General features: G+C 36.9%; 1 protein-coding gene across 1 annotated transcript; it reads right to left on the reverse strand.

The window, feature by feature from the left end:
• Positions 1–660: 660 nt before the first annotated feature.
• On the reverse strand, positions 661–20,698 carry DCL3 (dicer-like 3). The gene is made up of 25 exons (XM_059602560.2): positions 20,402–20,698; positions 20,092–20,272; positions 19,802–19,915; positions 18,871–19,005; positions 18,690–18,759; positions 18,131–18,195; positions 17,923–18,054; positions 17,648–17,800; positions 17,227–17,356; positions 16,438–16,543; positions 16,167–16,359; positions 15,916–16,076; positions 15,590–15,808; positions 15,164–15,429; positions 14,313–14,584; positions 13,688–14,214; positions 13,503–13,597; positions 7,829–8,055; positions 7,526–7,735; positions 5,275–5,751; positions 4,665–4,934; positions 3,467–3,793; positions 2,630–2,873; positions 1,606–1,717; positions 661–1,136 (listed from the first exon to the last, which is right to left on the reverse strand). The coding sequence occupies exons 1-25, from the start codon at positions 20,560–20,562 to the stop codon at positions 929–931; spliced, it is 5,055 nt and encodes a 1,684-aa protein (XP_059458543.2). The 5' UTR covers positions 20,563–20,698; the 3' UTR covers positions 661–928.
• Positions 20,699–20,919: the final 221 nt, after the last annotated feature.

The raw sequence follows: 20,919 nt of genomic DNA on the forward strand, positions 1-20,919 counted from the left end.
ACATTTGGGTTCTTTTGGTCTAGAATTTTTTCTAGCCCCTTTCGCCAGCTCCGCCCACCAACACACCTCACCATTGTCTTCACGGACCTCCCTCCTCCCTGTCGCCACCTCTCATGCCTCCGCCTGGCAATCACGCACCTGCTCATGGATCTCACATGCTTATGCACCACAGCCATATCCTCCGCTAATGCTACTAATTTCTAGGTTTGGTGTTATATTTATGTTATTTTCTTTATATTTCTATTTTGTGGTGTTGTTTCCTACGGGCTTTAGCTTCTCTGCTAGTGTTTCTTCCTCTCCCGTGTGCTGCCTTTGCATATGTGGTATTCCTCATCATCGGATGCTCTTTTTCACCCTCTTTGAAGCGTCTCTTTGCTTGTTACAGGTGTTGTTTAGGTTGCCTTTGTTAAGCGTCGTACGTGACGGTATCAGTTCTCTCAATGGGCCGAGTCATTTATTTGACTCATTCTCAACAATTTTAGGTATTTTTACACTATTTGCTGGTTGTTTTGGGTCTTCTATTTGAGTTGCCCACTCTTTACTTTTATTGTTCATGTAATTTCCCATTTTCCTTTCCCTGATTTGAATAGAAAAAAATATATATATTAAAGTTCATATTCTAGAATATCCTTAATTTATTCATATCACATGTGATAAATATTGAGGTAAGAAAATCATTTATTTTGAATATAAATTTAAGAAATTCTACAAGGAAGAATTACATAAGAACTCTAGAGGATGTGATCCATCATATCAAAATTAACCTTTCAACATTGAGCAATATAGCAGTATAATTGATAAATGGATTTACATTTAATTGACTAATTGCTCTAAAATTAAGGACGTAAACAGGATGGTAGACCATAAAAACATGCCACCATCCTGTTTGTTCCAGTTATAGAACCAAAATTTGAAACCAATATACAAATTAGGAGCCGCTAATGACGAGTTTTCCCTGTTGTTCGAGCTCATAAAGCATGGCAAGCGCCGCAGAGTCAAGTGAGCTCTTCTTATCAGCTCTAGCATCTCCTGTGCATTCCAGGCTGCCATATTTCGGAATGTGCAAGATAATCCTTGATACATAACTGTTAAACCCCGTTCTTATTTCGGACCCTTTGCCAAATTCGATCGGTGTACTGTGAGAGAAGATAATAGTTAGGCCATGTTAAAGTAATGATTTAGTGATTAAATTTATCTCTTCCTATAAACTTAAGCTTTTGGGACAACTAATGATTTAACATGGTATCAGAGTCAAAGGTCCTGAGATTGAACCTTGACTCCATCAAATCAACCCCTACTTGAATTAAATATTTCACGTGTTGGATTTTACTTATTAAAAAGGAGTTTGAGCCCACACGTGAGGGGGGGGGAGGGGGTGTTAAAGTAATGATTAAGTGATTGAATTTCTCTTTTCATATAAGCTTAAGCTTTTGCGACAACTGATGATTTAACAAGCCAAAAACTTAAAAGAATATTATGAAGAAAATAAATTTTCTTGCAGCCAGGCTTGGATTATATGCAAATGTAAAACGGAAATTATATAAACGTCAAGTTCGAACACAGGAAATGAACTAGAGAATATACAAACTGGTTGGCTAGGCTAACCTTGATTTCTTTTCTGTTGATTTGAATGTAGGCATTGGCCACTGCACTTTCTTACATAATACATAAAGACAGGTCCGAGGTCCTCCTTTCTTCATGTTGATTGGAGGAATAACTGCAAACAAGAACCCATAACAAAATTAATAAATATTATTTTTTATATTATTTTCGCATTGTATGCTGGAATAAGGCAGGAAACAGCCAGCTCTTATTTTCAAGGATTTAAAAGATCATAACAAAGGATGGAAATTTCTAGTGTTAAAAGTTTATTATGTTGAAATCACATCTCACGTCAAGCTCGATCACGAAATACGTAGCTCTCCTTGGGCTGGGGGGTATAAGAACAAGTGTCACAGTTTAAATAAAAGGGCAGCAAAGACTAGGTGTGGGAAAGGGGAATTAGAAGAGAATAATTCAAAATACGATTATGATTCCTAAACCATGTGTCATATGCCAAATTTGTCTTTAAACTATTGATCATTTAAATTTAGTCATTGAACTTTTGAATGCTTGTTTGTTACCCTTATCCTGACTCGTCGTCATGATTTGACTGATGGATGTTGATGCGGTAACATTTTTGGTACAAAAACTCTTATCATGCTAAAATAGCGCGGTTTGTCATATACTAGTCTCACAAAATCAAAACATATGGAGATATGTAACATGTACATTCGGCAACAAAATGATTTATATTTATTTTTTTAATTTTATGAATATTAAATTCAAGTGTATATATATATAATGATTTTGTTGCCAAGCAAATATTGTAAAAATATAGGTATACAAAATATTTGTCATATCCACAATTGTTTGCAGAAATTTAAGCGGTTCCAAAATTTCAAAAACTAAATTGAAAGAATTGATAATCTAGGGACTAAAATCATGTATTAACCAAGAAAACATTGCAATGCAAAAGCTTAAGTGCCACACATATGCGCGCTAATTAATCCGACATAATACGCTGGCAGGTTTGGATCAATCACTCTTACTATCAAAATGAGAAAAATATCACATGGAGGGTGCAAACCTGGGGTGCCATTGTCAGGACTGCCGGCTTTCTTGGAGCATTCACTGGCTGGGGAAGAAACTCCACTTGGCTCTGCAGGCAATTGAACTTCATTTGTCTCTTGCTTTCTATTGATAATTGGCTCCAAAAAAATTTCATTAGTCGTTTGATTGCAGACACCAATTTCTAAGTCTAAAGCAGGTGAATCACGCGCATGGTCAGACTCCAGCTTTCTCTTCTTTCGGGAGCATGAAATTCCTCTATTCTGTTGCGTATACAAGTATTACATTAGAAATGTTGGGTCAATGAAAATGTTCGAGAGATTGAGAGATTCTGAGATACGCAGCGTATCAAACCAGTTGACACACTTATCTATTTTATTAATACTGAAGCACTAGGCTAACTTCACAATAAAAAATAAAGGTGGAAAAGTGGCCCGGTGGACTGGGGGGAGGGAGGGGGGATGGGGATTAAACACCCAAGACAAACATCTAAAAACCAAAAATCAGAGCTAAATTTGGAGAAAAGAAGAATCTGAAAGTTAAAAATCGTTCCATAGGTTTCACACGTCTTTGATTTTTTTTTTTTTTCTCAATCTTATTAGTATTATTTTTGGTATTCATTTATATAGCTTTGAGATTGTTGTTGCAACACACAAAGAAAAAAAGGTCACTTTTAAATTATTATAGGAAAAAATTGAACCGCCCAATAATCTTTGATTAAGATGGTCTACCTCAGCATAAAAGAAAAGCAAAAAAAATAAAACTATGATGCATCAGTTCTTGGAAAAACTAGTAAAACCAATATTATGGTAGCTAATGAGACAACATGCAGCCATTTTGAGAAGCACCAACAAACCTCAAGTTCCTTCAACAAATGACATGCTGCTTCTCCTTTTGCAGCTTTCCTGCTCCGCTCATACCCCTCTCCAACCAAAAGGTCGTCTTTCAGCTGTAACTTAAGCTCAACATGCACCATATCTCCCTTCTGTATGCATTTTTCTTTTATAAAATACCCAAGAGAATCACATAATTCATTCAGTTTACGCGGTCCAGGTAGTTCGAGTTTATCAGGGGTCACAATTGGAGACAATAGTGGCTCATATATTCTCCACACTTCATCAAGATTAAGCTTCGTGTCAATTAGTATTGCCCCTGCAATACTTTCCACAATATCTCCAAGAGCCTGTAACAAAAAAAATAAGAAAGGATGATCATAGAGAAAACTAAACCACAAAAAAAGTAAACCAGTGGACAATTTAACAACCAAGTGACTTCTACAACTGCATATTCTTTAGAAACAATAACAGAAACTTCATGGCTGAGCAGAAAGCTGCCTAGTTATTATATATGAAATGATCAACTTTGTTAGATTCAGTCAACTTTGCTAGGAGCAAGCTGTGTGATCTAAAAGAGGTACAGAAAAATAATCAGAATAAGCGGCTGCAAAGATCATGGAGGTTTCCAGACTCTATTTGACTTTTGATACTTTTGTTGTAACACATGGTTTCTTGTTTTTTGGTTTTAGTTATTCTACCTACAGAGGCTGCTTATTTTTTTTTTTCCTTTTTTTTTTTTTTTTTTTTTTTCATTTTTTGGCTTCTTGCATATGCTATTTCTGAGATGTGCCTACATTTTCTTTTGGGAAAATTACACATACCTCACTTAAACTAACACCCAATTTGCAATGTCCTCCATAAAAAATAAAAAAAGAGAGGATGGAAGAGGGGGTGGCTAAACTACAATTTCTTTTTTAGTTTTAAATTTTAATTTCTTTTTAGAAAGATAATTTTTTGTTTCTTTTTCGAAAATTTAGGGGTATTTTTAGGGACAAAAGGGGTACATTACAAATTTTTTGTAGTTTGGAGGGGACATTGATGCAATCTTTAGTTTAGGGGACATTACGAATTGGGTGTTAGTTTGAGAGGGTGTGTACTTTCCCCCCTTTGTTTTATAATATAAATCACTGACTTACAAGAAAAAGAAAAAAGACAGAACAGACACAAAAGGCGCATGTCCAAATTCACCTTTAAAAGAAAGGAATGAGAAGAACTAACCTTAGGACCCTTTGGGCCTTGGAGTGATCTGCCGGTATGAGGCTCAGAAATACACTTCACATATTCTGTTATCTGACTTAGCAGTAAACCTGAGCAGTGCTGAAGATGCTGGTGAAGGTTGTGTCTTACAGCCACTTGAGCAAAATTTTCATTGCTAACTGAAGCTGAGCGCAAGTCAGTCAACTCGCCTTGATCAATATCTGTGTGGCTCTGAAAGAGGTGCCGTGTAATAAGCAGATCCAACACCGAGTCACCAAGAAATTCCAGCCTCTGTCAAAAACTCAAGAAATTAAAAAGAGAGACACATAAAGCTCTTGCTCACTGCATGTTCAATATCTTGTCATTGTATATATATGTACGCGCACACCTCTATATATATACACGGGCACGCACACACACACACACTCCATTTTCTGGAGTAAAATTAAATGCAATCAGCAAAAGCTTTCTGATATTTTAGCATGCCACGATAAAGAATTTGTGAGTTGCTAAATTTTGAAATTTACAAAGATTGTCTTCTACAGTCATTTGAAGAGGTGATTTCAAGAGAGCGGGGATTGGAACAGAGAGATTAAATAAAATCAAGTCTGCTGAAAACTTCCGTTGTTACCTGATAACAGTAGCCAACTCCTACTTCTTGCTCAGATGCATGTGTTATGGCCTCTTGTAAAAGACCCTTGGCAGAAAATTCATACCGAAGCTTTGACTCTAGGGTTGCAATCTCATTAGCTTTTGGGACATAGGATCGTAGAGATACAACAGCAATTGCTTCATTAACTAATGAGGGATCAAGTTCAGCATCAATTTCAAGCCATTTCATCATATGAAGTGCAGCAACTAATCCACCGTCAATGTAGTATGCTCCAATAAGGGCTTCAACACAATCAGCTATAGTTTTTGAAACCATCCATCTATGACCCCTATCACAGCACTTTCCAACCACAACTTTTGGGTCTTCAGTTTGGAATTTTCCATCCAAAGGCACTTCTAGAGTATCAACCCTGCATTTACAAGGAACAGGCCGTAGAGAATGCTGTCCTGGAGCAACCCAACGACGAGGATCAAATGCACTGTCACGTATATATCCCTGTTACAGAAAGTGCAAAGCATCATATCATACACGTAAAATCGTTGTGGTACTTAAGCCAGTTAAAAGTCAACAGAACCCTTGCACCCAAATCACAGTCCAAAATTGCATGCATCCAGGAATTGGAAAGCATGGTATAGACAAACTACACTCAGACAGATATAACAGAAGTGCAGATAAATTGACAGGTTCACGCCACTAATATCATTTGCCCAAAGTATAAAATGTATGTAATAATATGCCAGTGATCTTTGGACCAAATTGCATCTCCTCCCCCCATAAACAAGGGGTGGAGGGTACGGTCAAACATTTAATACTGTTTAAGTTTCTTAGTTGTATTTATCCATCAAAAAAAAAAAAAAACACATACACGATGCTGCCAATTATTTGACATGCTCATACCCACATATTTGATACTGAAACTATTTCATCCAAACTGCCGTTTCCTTGTACCCATATTATTGTAGCTGAATCCTATATCCAAATTTGCGCTTCATGGCAGATAAATCCTAACTATTGATGCTGTTAAGCTGCATATTCCTCAAGTAGACGGCTGGGTCTACAGTCTACTTGTACATTTCTGTTCCCCTGTTAAGATGAATTTCATATTCCACTAGTGTAAACTAACTAAGAAAAAAATGACAGATCAATACTTTTTCAATAATTACATTGAAAATAACAAATAATTTGAAATAAAAGAAACCACGCATATAAACAATAAACATCCACAATGCATGAACCATTATGAGACAAATATGACAACTAGAAGTATGTGCAGATGGACCGACATCTGAGCATTGGTTGCATCAGAAAAGCTTAAGTTCCATATCTAGTGATATACCCCACATCTTGAAATTTTTACATTAATTATTTACTGTAATACCTTAAGGTCCTTTTAGGTATGGATTTGGGTCATGGCATTTAGCACCAAGGCCTAACATAAAAACAGCTTAAAGATCAAACCAACCCAAGCCTAATTGAAAATATTTTTCTCAATTGAATAATTTGAATAGTTTGTGGTAGAAGCAAAATCAGTCCAAGTGCCATTTAAGTAGTCTTTTCTGCGCATGCCCGGGGCTGAAAGATCAGGACTATATTGAGATCTGTTTTGATTTAAAACAGTTTGACTTTCTTCTTAGTCATTGCAGGCAATTGGCATTAATGACGATAGGTGATCAAAGAGGTGCAGATTAAAATCCATACTGGGAACACAAATTAAGATAACTTTGCAGGTAAACATGCCCCTCAGTTAACAAGACAGTGGAGAATTAGGACAAATGTGCTTCTGTGGTCATTGTGATTAATTCCAAAATTGAACAAAACAAAGCATGGGATTCACCAAACCATCCAAATATAAAGAAGAACAAGAAGGGAAAAGTCTGAGGAGACCATTTATATGACTATGTGAAGCCTCTAATTTGAGGTGTACAATAACTTCTAAAGACCCCAGCATTGGTAATGTTAAATCCAGCAACACTATATATTGATCCTCCCCGTCCAGAGGCAACAAACCTACTAACACAACCTTTTTTAATATGAAAAATCATGTGCTGTAGATTTTCTCTGTAAGGTGATATTTAAAGCTCTCACTGTCACACATGGAAAAGAAAAGGTATAGTTCAACATTCTTCGGATGCAAGTGTATGATAACTGATACTGCACATATTCTCATTGAAAAGAGGTCAGGAAGTTTAGTTAATTTGTACAATGATATGCCAAACAGAAACCAGTTAAAGAGATCTAACCCATATATAGCAGATATATGGTCAGATACCTGTAACTTGTGATCTATTCCCAACTTATGGAGTGTTGCATTACAAACAGCCCATGAGCGTCGAGCAGTTAGTTGTCCTTCATGTTTCTCAGGATATTTAAGAAAGAGGTGACAGCTCACAGCATACTTTAGAATTGAATCCCCAAGCAATTCCAAACGCTCCATTGAAAAATTCTCGCAACATCTTAGCGATGTAAGAGCTTCTAGAATCTAATCACAAAACAACTGGGTTAGATTAAACATAACTGTATGATTCAACGGAAAATAGATCAATAAAGAAAATAACCAGATAATAGGACAGACCAATGTGCTTGAAATATGAAAGTTGCTAGAGCAACAATCAATCTCTTTTCTAAGCTGGCTGGCCAACATCAGGGATTCCAGACGGTGCATCACAGATGGTAGTAAGTAAAATGATCTCAAAACTTGTCTGGAAACATCAATTCTGATTAAAAGCTCAGGTGGCATATGAACATGCATTTGTGGCTTTTTGATAAGCACACCAGCTTCCAATGTCTTACCTTTAGCTCCTGCTCAATCGTAAGAAAATATTAGAAACAATACCCACACAGTGCCACACATTGCTAAATCTGATTCAACAATTTTATTGAACTTGAATCAGAAATCCATTTAGTTATTCTACCACACCAACTTGTCTGACATACCCAACTAGGAAAAAAACTAATACCTCATCTAGAATAATAACTTGAAATGTAGGAAATTTTGTGTTTTCCCCCTTTCTTACCAGGCATGCTCTTCTAAGCCAGTTTTCTATCACACTTAGATAGAGGAAATGTAAGTTGACTGCTACCTGCTACCTCCCCCTTAAATTTACCTTGAGAGAAGTGTGTACGAGTGCCTAACTCCACTCTCTTTTCTCTTCCTTAATTTTTTTTATAAGTAATTTCATATCATTAATAAAGCGCAGAGGGTTAATTAAAGGGATGTGCCACTCCCCCCCCCCCCCCGGTGCGACTAAGTTGATTCACCAAGCACAGAACCTTGATAGGGCAGAAGGGTGTTGATAATGCATAATTCGGGGTTCGATATATATAGAAATTTCATTAAAAGCGCAAAAGGCACAATACAAAGGAGATCAAGAACGAAGAAAGAGAGCACAAAAATTTACTAAGAGATATTCAAAAGGGCGTTAACAAAGATCCACTCAAAGAGTGATTTAAGAAAATAAAGTTGTAGCTCCGAACTTGTCTTCTCGCAATCTTCAAAACTCCGAGCATTTCTTTCTCTCCAAATGCACCACATCAAATGAGAAGGGATTACATTCCAAACAATATTAAAAACATTGCTTTCCAGCACGCCAAGAGCTCCGCGACCCGTCTGGGCATAACCCACTCTACTCCAAACATCTGAAAAACCAGATTCCACAATTCTCTTGCAGTGTAACAGTGAAGGAGGTGCTCAGGTGTTTCCCCACTCTTTTTACACTTGCAACACCAAGCAAACACTATGATGTGACACTTGTAGAGATTATCCATAGAGAGAATTTTTCCTAGAGATGTTGTTCAAGTAAAGAAAGCCACCATCAAAGGAGCCTTAGACCTCTAGATGCTCTTCCATGGGAAAGAGGAGTCAACGTTGGGAGGACTTTGTAAAAAACAATTACCTCAAAAGATTGTATTTTCAAAGGAATCCAACACTTCATCTCCCCAACCTAGCCTAATGGAACACACAGCATTGAAAAGAGAGGATACAAAATCCAGCTTCCAATTATTGTCATTGGTCAACCAATTTCCTTCCTTTTGTGGTCGAAAGTGCAGTCGGCCTTCATCTTCATCTATATCTTTCTTTCACTTTGTGCGGTTAACAAAACCTCATAGATTTTACTAGTGTCTTGTAATTTTTTGTGGGTCTTTTCACACTGTCACGCCATTTTTATGAGTTTTTTTTTTTTTTTTTCAACATCACAATCACCAGCTCACCACAATTTATTGTGTTGTCACTTGTGTATTTTAATCTACAGGCTGACACAAGTCACACAATAATCACATTCTGCGTTTCTAGCCTCCTAGGTAAGACGAGAAAGTCTCCCTTTGTTTTCACACTATCATTTAATAGAAAAGTCAAACTCAACTAGAAGAAGAAACGAAAAACAATGGCCATATTTGACAGTGTTGCAGCCTGCATGGCCAAACCTTTATTTGCTAGGGGCCAAAACTTCATTTGTTAGGGCCATACAACCAACAGTACTGAAAACACCTTTATTAAAAAAAAAAAGAAGAAAAAAATCCCATCGAATGGGGTGGGGGGGGGCTGGCCCATGCCACTCCCTCCTTGCATCCATCTCTTTGGCTCGGTAACAACATTAGAGCACCAACCACCCACTAGACTACCATATTTGTTATCCACTATCTGTCCAATAAGCCTCTCTCTCCACAGCATACCTCCATAACCACTTCCCAAAAGAGGCTGATTAAAAGTGAGCAAATTCCTAATTCCCAAATCTCCATGATGAAGGAGACTATATACTTTGTTCCATTTAACAAGATGGATCTTAGACTCGTTATCCAAACCATCGCACAAGAAATCCCTATGCAATTTTTCTATCCGATTAACAACACTTACTGGGATAGGGAAAAGAAAAAGGAATTTGTAGGGAGGTTGGACAGCGTGCACTTGATCAATGTTAAGCGACCACCCTTTTAGGTACGTATAGCCTTTTCCACCCTGCTAATCTTTTCTCCATTTTAGGGTTTGTATATGGTCTTTTTTTGTGGGTTTTTGAGGGTTTTCCTATGTATACCATTTGTGTACTTAGAGGTGCATTGCACTTTTTTTGATATATATAACATTACTTATCAAAAAAGAAAAGACCTAACAACTAACATGGAAAGAAATAATTAAATACTACAATCATTTCAAATAACATAAAATCATAATAAAAACATAATCAAATCAAATCATGAGATAAATCAGGGAGAGAATATTTCCATCTTCAACACTCCCCCTCAAGCTGAGTCATAGATGTCTTGCATGCTCAGCTTGCATAAGGCTGAATGAAAAACACTTCTAGACACTCCATTTGTCTGCAAGTTGTTCTCTATCCGCAAGTAATTCTTCTTCTGTCTTCACATATGGTGTCTAGTTGATATCTTCTGAATGACAAGTCCCCCGACATCTTGAGCCTAGTGCATGGAGAGTTGACTATGGGAGGTCACCTACTCTCTATCCCCATTTTCAGACATCCAACTAGACAGCTCCTTTTTGTGTGGAGGGTTGGATTCTCACATGTGCCTCACCTTCTCAACGAAACCATCTGTTTTCAGCCACATGCTTCCAACTTTTAAATAACTTTTGCCCCTCTAAAATCGTCACAATCAAGAAAAATAGGAAAGTGACCTGTGGGAACTCTCGGTAATCTAATCTGAACCACGTTTGAGAAGTGATCCTCCCAATCGAAAGAGAAACTTGTCGATTCTAGACCATGAAGGAGAACCCCGATTATTAGACCAAGTGAAATCCCAGCCTTGGAGCGGGATATCCATAAGACCCTACTCAAAGATAAAGTCCAAGAACTCTTTCCATAGTGAGCGAGAAGCTGATCGCACCCGATTTCTCACTAGGGAAGCCAATCACGTTAAAATCGCCCCAATCCAAGGTAAATCCCACCAACTAATCAACCCCACCATCTCTTCCCATAGCAACCAGCGATCAACATCTGAATTAGTGCCGTATAAACTGGCGAAGGCCCACTCAAACTGGTCGCTAACATTTCTGAATTTAGATGCCACCAAATAGTTCCCCACACAGCCTTCAACTTTTTGCATAACTCCTATCCTAGATCAATAAAATACCACCAGATGCCCCCGTAGAATCCAACTGACACCAATCTAGATGTCACCCACCCCACAAACTCCGCACTATACTTCTGGACATCTATTCCAACTTTGTCTCCAATAAGGTTACTATGTCAGCCTTCCATGTCCTAAAGAAATTCCTAATACGCAAACATTTATTCACTTCATGCAACCCTCTCACATTCCAAGAATAATTTTCAACTTCATAAAGGAATGGAAAACACCCACCCTCTTCTACTAGCAAATTTGGATGTAGAACCTTTAGAGGCATAATTAATGAAACAATCTAGTCTTTTCATTTCTCTAGTACCCTTAGGAATCAATTGAGCAGATCTAGTAGGAGAACCCTTTCTCTTCAATAAAAGCGAATAGGGCCATAATCTCCTTTTCAAATTTATCACAAGGCAAACCCCAAAATTTACTAAAACCTTTGATAATCTTCCTTAACGACTCCGAAGTTTCTTGTCCACTATTTTTAAGATATTGCACTGTATGATTCAAACCCAATTTAATGCCTCTATCAAAATTGACCATTCCAATAATGGGGATATCTGTCCAGTAGCCTCAATACTTTTTCCGTGAACATGGTGTTATCCATCAAACCAGTTCTGCTGATAATCCCTAGCATAATGGAGTTGCTGAGCGGAAAAATCAACATCTTTTTGAGGTAATTTGGTCATTAATGATTGATATATATGTCCCTAAATTTTTTTTGGGGTTATGCCTTACTTCACTGCAGCATATCTCATCAATAGGACGTCCTCACGTCTTAGATTTCAAAACACCTCTTGAAATATTGTCTCCACCTTTATCTACTTCCAAAGGTGTTTGGTTGTATTTGTTTCGTTAACATTCATGGTCCAAGTCGAGGTAAATTAGATCCACGTGCTCTCAAATGTATTTTTGTGGGTTATTCCCCTACTCATAAGGGATAAAAATGTTATCGTTCCCTTCTCAGAACCATTTTGTCTCGATGGATGTTACCTTTTTTGAGTCTCAATCATATCTTTCATCCACCCAAACTTCTCTTCAGGGAGAGAGTCCAAGCGAAGAGAAATTTTCTATGAGTAGCTCTTTACGTATCCCTGCCCCTATGCCATTGCATGACAAACCACCAATGACAAAGCTGAGAGTCTACACTGCCACACACTATTGTCATCCTTGATATTGCCATGCACACCCTCTGCAATACGGACAAGACTAGCAGAAAATCAGGCAACCACAACATTCCTTTCCCTGTACATTTCCCAACCGTTGGTAACGTCAAGACAGGCAGAGCTGCCTCGACTGTGCCTTGGCCTGGCCAAGGCCTCCACATATGATCACTTGCCAACCACTCAGCCGGTTTGCATGATTTAAGTGACGAAGGGTGCTTTGCCAAGCTAGACATTGTCATCCCATCTAAAGATACCCCTCATCGCCATTCCCTTTTACTCCCACCATGGGGCGACTAGAAAGCATCAAGGAACCTACGCAGCTTGAGAGTGAATCACAACCAACGGCTACCTCTTCTACCTTTAGGGATGATAACAAAACCTCTCATACTGCTAGCTCCATATTCCACTATTTCCAAGAAAGGACAGAAACGACTTAAACCACATTGGGCAATGAAGGCTTTTAATCCCAACCCTCCAGGACTTCACAAATTCCTTTGAATGCTCTACTTGAAGCAAGCCCTCATGGTGTCCATCAACCGCGATACATTGACCTTACCTAGTGAAACTGAACGAACAAAACCTCTACTTCTTTCGTACACCCGTAAAACCGAAACCCCCTCCTAACGGACAAATTCAAAGGACTTCAATTCGACAAAGAACCATCTTGAAGTAACCATCCTTATCAGGGGAATAACTTATCTTCAAAGTAAAGATTCCATTAGTATTTAGTCGAAAGATGTATGAAGCTCCTCTCAAAAGAATTTTAAATGTGAACTCAAGACCTAAGCTCCTTTCATTTTTAGGCCGAATTTGTTTGAATCAGATTATCAAAGTTGGAGGACGAAATATATATATATTCAAAAACGAGAAATATTACCAAAGCAATACTACCAAATAAACTTCCCAAATGATAAACAAAAGGACCTTAAGAGCAATATACAGATCATGCGCACAAATGTACAGGAACAGTATATGTAACAAACTCAAGTATGCAAATTAACAGACCTTCATCATCAAAGTTCACAAGAAGGTTGTGTGGATTATGACTTTGCTTTAACCGCAACAAAGGCTGTCCCGGATAGATAAGTGCAATTCCATACCTGATCAGGACAAGTGTTATCTACAGAGACTATATACAGCAATTCCGTGGGGAAAGCACAAAACATCATTCATGGTAGGAAACCACCTACTTTTTGTTGAAGTACTCAGCAAAAGTTGCATATTCCGATGGAGCAGTGCCAGTGATTCCATCGAAAGGACTCTCTGCAGATGTATTATTCACAGCCATAACAACAGAATAGATTTTTCCAGTGTGAATTGCCAAAACTACCATATCTTTGAGGTTGTTTATGTCGACCAAACAATTAGCAAAGTGGACAACATTATCGCTGTTGCATTCTGTTTCAAATGAACTGTTTCTACAAGGTGATAACTTTACTGTCTCACCAGGCACAGCACTCAACACCGACCTTTTTTTCAGAATTTCAACCGCAGAAATACAAGAGTTGATTCCTGTCCAGTTTATTTTGCAAGGTTCAGGAGTTGAAGTGTTGAATTCTTCAAGAGGTAGAAGTAAATACATTTTGGATGGGCTCCATAGTGATTTTGTTTCTTTCTGAAGTAAAAATTCTCTCTGTGCTCCAGATTTGGATCCAACCAAGAGTCTCCCAAACAAACCATTAAAAAAAAATTCTTGAAAGCACTTTGCTTTGATCATCTGGTAAAGAAAAACGGATGTGGCAGCATTAGTAGAAGTATTTCTCTAAAGAAGAGGAAGAAGACAACTAATAAATTAACAAGCTAGCGACCGCACACCTGTTCCGAATCCAAATGCACTTGCCCGCTAAAAGATACAGAAGACTTAACCATCTTCGAGACCAAGTAAAGTTCAAACTCAATATTTCCCACGTCATCATCAAGCTCTGTCTCAATCAAAAGAACAAATCCAGAATACAGCTCACCAGGAATATTACAGCGAAAGTCAAATTTATAGGCCTGAAAACTGGCTCCATCAATTTGTTCACCCCATGTGCCAGATAGTGCACGAATGCAAGTTGTCCCATGTAACTCCTTCCTCTTTGTTGTTCCTTTGAACACCAAAAGAAGAAAAAAAAAAAAAAAAAAAAAAAAAAAAAAAAGGCCTAAGCACATATCAGGTGTGATAGAAAAACAAAGTTCAGCAACATAAAAGGACAGACACCCACTCTACTTTTCAGCAGTTGAATTCAAAAGCAACTCAAATATACAACATTAAGTCATCAAGAACATTAACTTGAATTCAAAACATCAACCAAATGTATATTTGCAACCAATTAGATGCTACAAAACCAAAAGTATACTTTCATGCAAACTACATGGACATTGCTGAATCATTTATATTTTACATACAAGGGCAAATTGAGCAAACAATTTTATGAACGGTCTTCTTATTACAATTATTTGAGAAGCGAACAATAGTCTTGTACACAAGAGTATTTTACCAAGGATTTGCTTTAGTTTTTCCTATGCATTCTAGATTGAGTCAGATTCAAATACAAATGCATGTCTTTCAATAATATAACATACCCCAGTGAACCCTTAAAAATAAAGAAATAACAGAACCTTTCTGTGAACGCCATACCTAACAATCAAAAATAAATTTGTTAGTAGTTTATTCATATACATACCAGCACCTGAACCTGATTCTTTGCTTTTTACAATGAGATCTTTCTCAGAAGGCTCTTCAATGGATGGGAGAAGATGAGCATCCAAAGCACCCATTTGATGCAACTTCTTACATGCTTCCAAGCACACAAGCTGCTTTGCTAAATGAGAATTCCTACTCAAGGGACCATCTATGGTTTGAAAAGCCGCGTTAGGAGGTAATGTCATTTTACACTTATAAGACCCTTCAATACATGAAAAGTGAAAATTTGGCTTTGGCGCAAAGTACCTAAGTAATACAGAAACCAATTACGACTCAATACAAAATAAATTGATTTAATGACTCAGTGCTTAAGGAAAATAAAAAGAATCATAAATACATCATTACCAAATATAAAAGGAAATTATATTTTGTACATCAACAATTTACAAGGAAAACATATCCATACTTGTCACCAGGGAGTTTTGCACAATATCGATGAACAAGATTGACACTAGAATCTGCAGTAACAGACGCCCCGGTCCCATCCACGTAATATGTATTTGTGTCCTCAATACTACATGCTTTCTGAATGGATACATCAGGGTCTCTATTCATGGCTGTGTCTGTCATTGAACGCTCACTCCTGAGTATGTCAAACAGTTGATTCCTTTGTTTCGCATTTCCCCTTTAGATATACGTATAGTTAGAACACCAATATATTTTACAAAACATACAATAACAACAACAAAAATCTGAGTTTCGAGAAACTATGTAAAGGAGAGGCAACTTCACCTCTCCAGCATCACGACAAATTGAGAATTATTCTGTCGAGCTCGTCCCCGAGATTGGACGTAACTACGGACTGTCTTGGGCAGGTCAAAACGTATCACACAGGAGCAGTTTGGCACATGAATTCCCTCCTCAACTACATCAGTGGCAAATAGTAAATTGACCTACATGGAAGGGCTTGCTCACTTAGAATCAGGTTTTTGAATAACAAATCTTCTAACAAGTCATATTCTATGGTGTAAAATATTAGACACCTTCCCAGAGCGAAATGACTCCAAGGCCTCCTTTTGCATTTTTGGTGCCAGCGAGTCGGTTGATGTATTACTCCCAGTCAAATATGAAACTGTAAAATGAGATAAATAGCTAACTTTCTTCACGAATCTCTCAATAACCTTAGCTGTAACAATTCTTTCAACAAATATGAGGCACAGTACTTGCTCTGCTCCTCTGCAATTACAAAACGTGATGGTAAATCCACTATTTAATCATATAAACAACAATTGACCGGTATAGTAGCTATGTTACCCAAACGATTGGAAGATTTGAAGAAGTTCAAGTAATTTAGGAGATACACAACCCAAAACTACTGCCTTTGAATAATCAGACCCTGAATCCAGAAGATTTCTATCACCTGAAAAGACAAAAGAAATCATATCAGTAATAAATACAATATTTAAAACAGAAAATATGTTTATATGAAAATATAGGCATATAACCATAAAAAGTACATTAGGCAAAGAAATAAATCCCAAAATATTGATATAATGCAACATATGAAAGATTTTCGCAGATACCAAACTAAATCCATTCAAAAATTAATGGAAAGAAGATTATCTTTTTTAAAAAAGCAAGGATATAACCTGTAGTGTTCACAAATGCCAATTATGGTGTACAGTGCCTCGCTATATCACTAACAACTAAATTACACCAAAAAGAAGTATTTTCCAAGGGTAGAAGGTGTTCAACAATTTATAATTTTCCAGCTTTTACCCCAACAAAATAGAAAAGACAATCCTAAGTCAGAAAATTGTTGATTCACACCAGATAGTAGTAACAATAATTGTTACATCTTGTGGGTTATGGAACACGGAGGAAATGATGTGGACACGATAGGTAATGGTAGCAAATGATGTGAACATGATATATCAGAATCATGAGTACGCAACAAATAAAATAAAAATAAAAAAGCAGCTTGCGGTAGATTGTAACAAACGAAAGCAGTTTGCAGCACAACGATGCAACAAAAATGGAAAACTTACGGTACTTTTTTAATATGGATAAAGCATAAAGAAAGAAAGCTCCCAAATGTCATACCGTCTGAGAAAGATTCTCCAATTATACACAAGACTTCCTCAAGAAAATATTTACACCGCAAGGAACTTGCTCTGTAAACTTCACACTCTTCTTTGGTGTTCCGGACATTCTCTAGACAGACTTTCACAGCCTACAAAACAAATAACATAATATAGAAAAGGTAAAGTTAAGAGGTAAAAGGTGTGATCATGAAAAATAACCATCTAGATGTAGGTAGAACCAAAAGGTATGACCACGGACAATAGTAACGTTGTATAGCGATCATTATGGCTATGATGTCTGCAACTAGGGTTGCTTCAATTTTATAAAATTGGAGGAAATTAAGGACAATTGTGAAACAGAAGATCATGTATATTATTTCTTTTCCCTTTAAACCACAATTCTTTTTTCTCATTATTCTAAGTTTTGAGTCCTATCATACCTCATAAGCACACAAGAGTCCAAGCTCATCAAGACAATACAAAATCTTTGCATGGTCATTGGACAACCGCTTTCGCAGCATCTTAAATTTGTCGTCTGTGTCTTTGTAAGAACTTTGCAACAACCCTTGCGACTCTGACAAGGAAGCATCAAACTGTCAATGCAGATTGTACTTCATTAGTATCCTGACAAGTTTACTGCATAAAAGCAAAAAGATAAGAATGGATAGGATGTGTTTCTATGGGTGAACATGCATACATATAGATGCACAAATACCTTGGACCACAAGGCTTCTATTTTTTCTTTTAAACCCAAACCAGGGAACAGTGCTTGGTCATAAAATCTACACGTTTCTTTTGCCGAGGGCACATATACTTCCATCTCCATCCTGTCTTCAACAGTGTACACCTAGAGCAGAAAGCATCTATACTCAAGTTCAACCCATGACGAGTGAAGAATAATTACTATTAAAAATGTTAAGTACCTGGGAATCCAAGATACTTTCAAGTTCTGATATTTGACCCTCACAGTCCATGGTGGATGAGACACCTGATACGCAAATTTCTATTAATTATGCATATCCAATAACTTTTTATTTGACAATAGATCTCATTACCAGATACCAGATATTGAATATTTGGCAATGAGCCCCCAAAAGTTCTGCATAGTATTTCTTAAACACAAAGCATAAAATAAGAGAAAGCAAAATTACTAAACTGCAACAGATGGGCTAGAGCTTAAGATACTCTAATCATTCAACAGCTGTCAAATGAGCTATACAAAGAAAACTTAAAAGCTGTGCAGAGAAACTTAGAAATGATTAAGCTAATTAGCTTTCCAGCTTCTAAGGAGACTTCACCTTAATCTCTAGTGTGAAAAATTAAGTGAAACTATACATATAAAGTACCAACTGCAATATACAAATATAGCACATCTATGACATGTACACTATTAAGCAAATCAAATACTGTAAAAAAGTACTGCACCTACCCCCCATCTTCACCAATGAAAAAGAAGTACACAACATCACTACGATATCTTACCTTTTCTAACTACAGGGGATGCTGTCATTCCAAAAATCTTTGGCTTGTCATTAGATTTGTGATAGAACTCCTTCACCAGAACAAAACAATCATTGAGATATTTCTTAATCACACATAATAAGAATGAAAATTCAGGTTAAGATGGGTGCAACAACAAAATTGGAAAATAAAAGATATTCACCTTCATTATTTTTGTATAAGGATGATTACCAGTAGCACGATGACATTCATCAATAATCATCAAGCATACTGTTTCTAGGCTCAAGAATGCCTTTCTTAGTGCATCCAAAAAAATCTGGGGTGTCATAACTAGTACCTGTAAGATAAAACAGAGGATATGCATTATTACATGACACTATCAACAATAAATTGAAAATAGAAATTTAAATCTTACACTTTAAGACAAATAACTAACATTTGTAGCAGCTTAAGAAAGAATAATCTTTTATTTCACAACTTATACAAGCAAAATTAATTGTGGCAAACAAAAGCCAAAGTTTTCAAAAAAATTCAATTAATTGATTTCCCATTAAGAATTTCGTAAGCCTAACTCATCTCATAAAACCGGTTTTATAGGAGAGGGTTGTCTATTCCTTATAAACATGCCCAAGGTCTTCTCCACAAGCAATGTGGGATTATTCCTCAATACCCTCCCTTACGTGCAGGCCAGTATTTTTCCTGGTCCTTGTCACAGGGTAAGTAGTGTGGGCTCATTCGTCCTACAGGAGGCTCTGATACCATGAAGAATTTCGTAAACCTAACTCATCTTATAAAACTAGTTGTATAAGAGAGGGTAGTCAATTCCTTATAAACATGCTCAGGTCTTGTCCACAAGCAATGTGGGATTATTCCTCAACATCTCATTAGTAAATACTAACCAAACAATATGGGAAACATTGACTAACTGTTTATGTTAAACGCCAGTGCATATAAAGCATAAAGAAAGAAAATTAAGAAAATAATTAAAATGGTGGAAGCTCAAATTGAGATTTCAACGATAACCTGCCATTAAGAAGTAACCATTAGAACTTCCCGAATAAAAAACATAAAAGTAATATTTCAGTATACAGATAATCACTATTATAAACTGAGCTCTTCAGAAGCAAACTTACATCATGCTCATTAATTTCCTTCTCCCAGCACTTTAAACTCCATTCATCAACCCCCTTGGCTCCATAATACTCTCCCACTTGCAAACTTGTACTTATTTTGATATACTCAAATTGCTGCAGACACAAAACCCACTTTTTTCAATATGTGAATGAATCGATCAGCCAGATTGCACGTGGGTTCCCAAGGAGACATTAGCAATAAAATTCTTTCTTTTCTTTTAACCCAAACGAAAAATATGAAAAGTACTGGAAAGAAAACAATAAAAAGAAAGTAAATTAAAAAAACATGCCTGATTAACAAGATGAACCGTGGGAGCCAAGAAAATAACCAACTTCTTACGGTCACCTGACTTAATAGCTTCAGCTATGTCTTTGATAAGCAAAACGGCAATCATCGTTTTGCCAGCACCTGTATCCAACACTGCGATTGTGTTCCTCCTCTTTGCAACTTCAAACACCTTCAATTGGTACCTACAAACCCACATAAATTCATAAATTCACATCATTAAAATCTAGAAAAACACAACAATCTTTCTTCTTTTTCAGGCAAGTACACAAATCCTTAAAAAATAAATAAATAAATAAATAAAAGGTAGAAACCTTCTGGGTATGTAGTTCTTGGCATTGGGGGAAGAGGGTGACTTTTGAAGAGAAGGATCATCAGGAGGGTTGAGACCCATGTCAGGGCTGGAGTCGTTCATGTAACTGCAACTCCGCTTAAGAGGATTATGGGTCTGAGTCTGCTTCTCCGCGGAATGCATGATGATTATAGTGTACAAACTACAACAACCCAAGAGACTCCCTCAGTCCGTGAGCAGAAATACAAGCAATGAGCGAGTCAAATCACAAAAATACTCTGATCAGAAAGAAGCACAAACACGCAGAGAGTGTGAACCAATTTTCTTGTTTCACTTTATGTAGTACTAAGGATGTTTTTATTGGTGTTCGGTTCGGTCTGGTTTCCTGGTCAAACCTGGTCAATTTCTTTTTCTCGTAGTTACCAAATTTTTTACAAGAAGGGTATTAAAATGACGTGGAGTTTATATTTTATATTCCTAAAATTTTTCTTGATTAATTATTTTAATTATTTCTAATTAATAAGCTTCACGTTATTTTAA

This window comes from Corylus avellana, chromosome 2 (genome assembly GCF_965113065.1).
Source record: "Corylus avellana chromosome 2, dhCorAvel1.hap1.2, whole genome shotgun sequence".
Classification (NCBI taxonomy): Eukaryota; Viridiplantae; Streptophyta; class Magnoliopsida; order Fagales; family Betulaceae; genus Corylus; species Corylus avellana.

Excerpts from the sequence above, each read along its gene's own strand:
- DCL3 (XM_059602560.2), bottom strand. The coding sequence starts at position 20,562 with ATGCATTCCGCGGAGAAGCAGACTCAGACCCATAATCCTCTTAAGCGG. Across the intron at positions 20,273-20,401 it reads AAGAACTACATACCCAGAAG|GTACCAATTGAAGGTGTTTG; the intron begins GTTTCTACCTTT and ends GTGGGTTTGTAG. Across the intron at positions 16,360-16,437 it reads CAAATCTTCCAATCGTTTGG|AGGAGCAGAGCAAGTACTGT; the intron begins GTAACATAGCTA and ends TTGTAATTGCAG.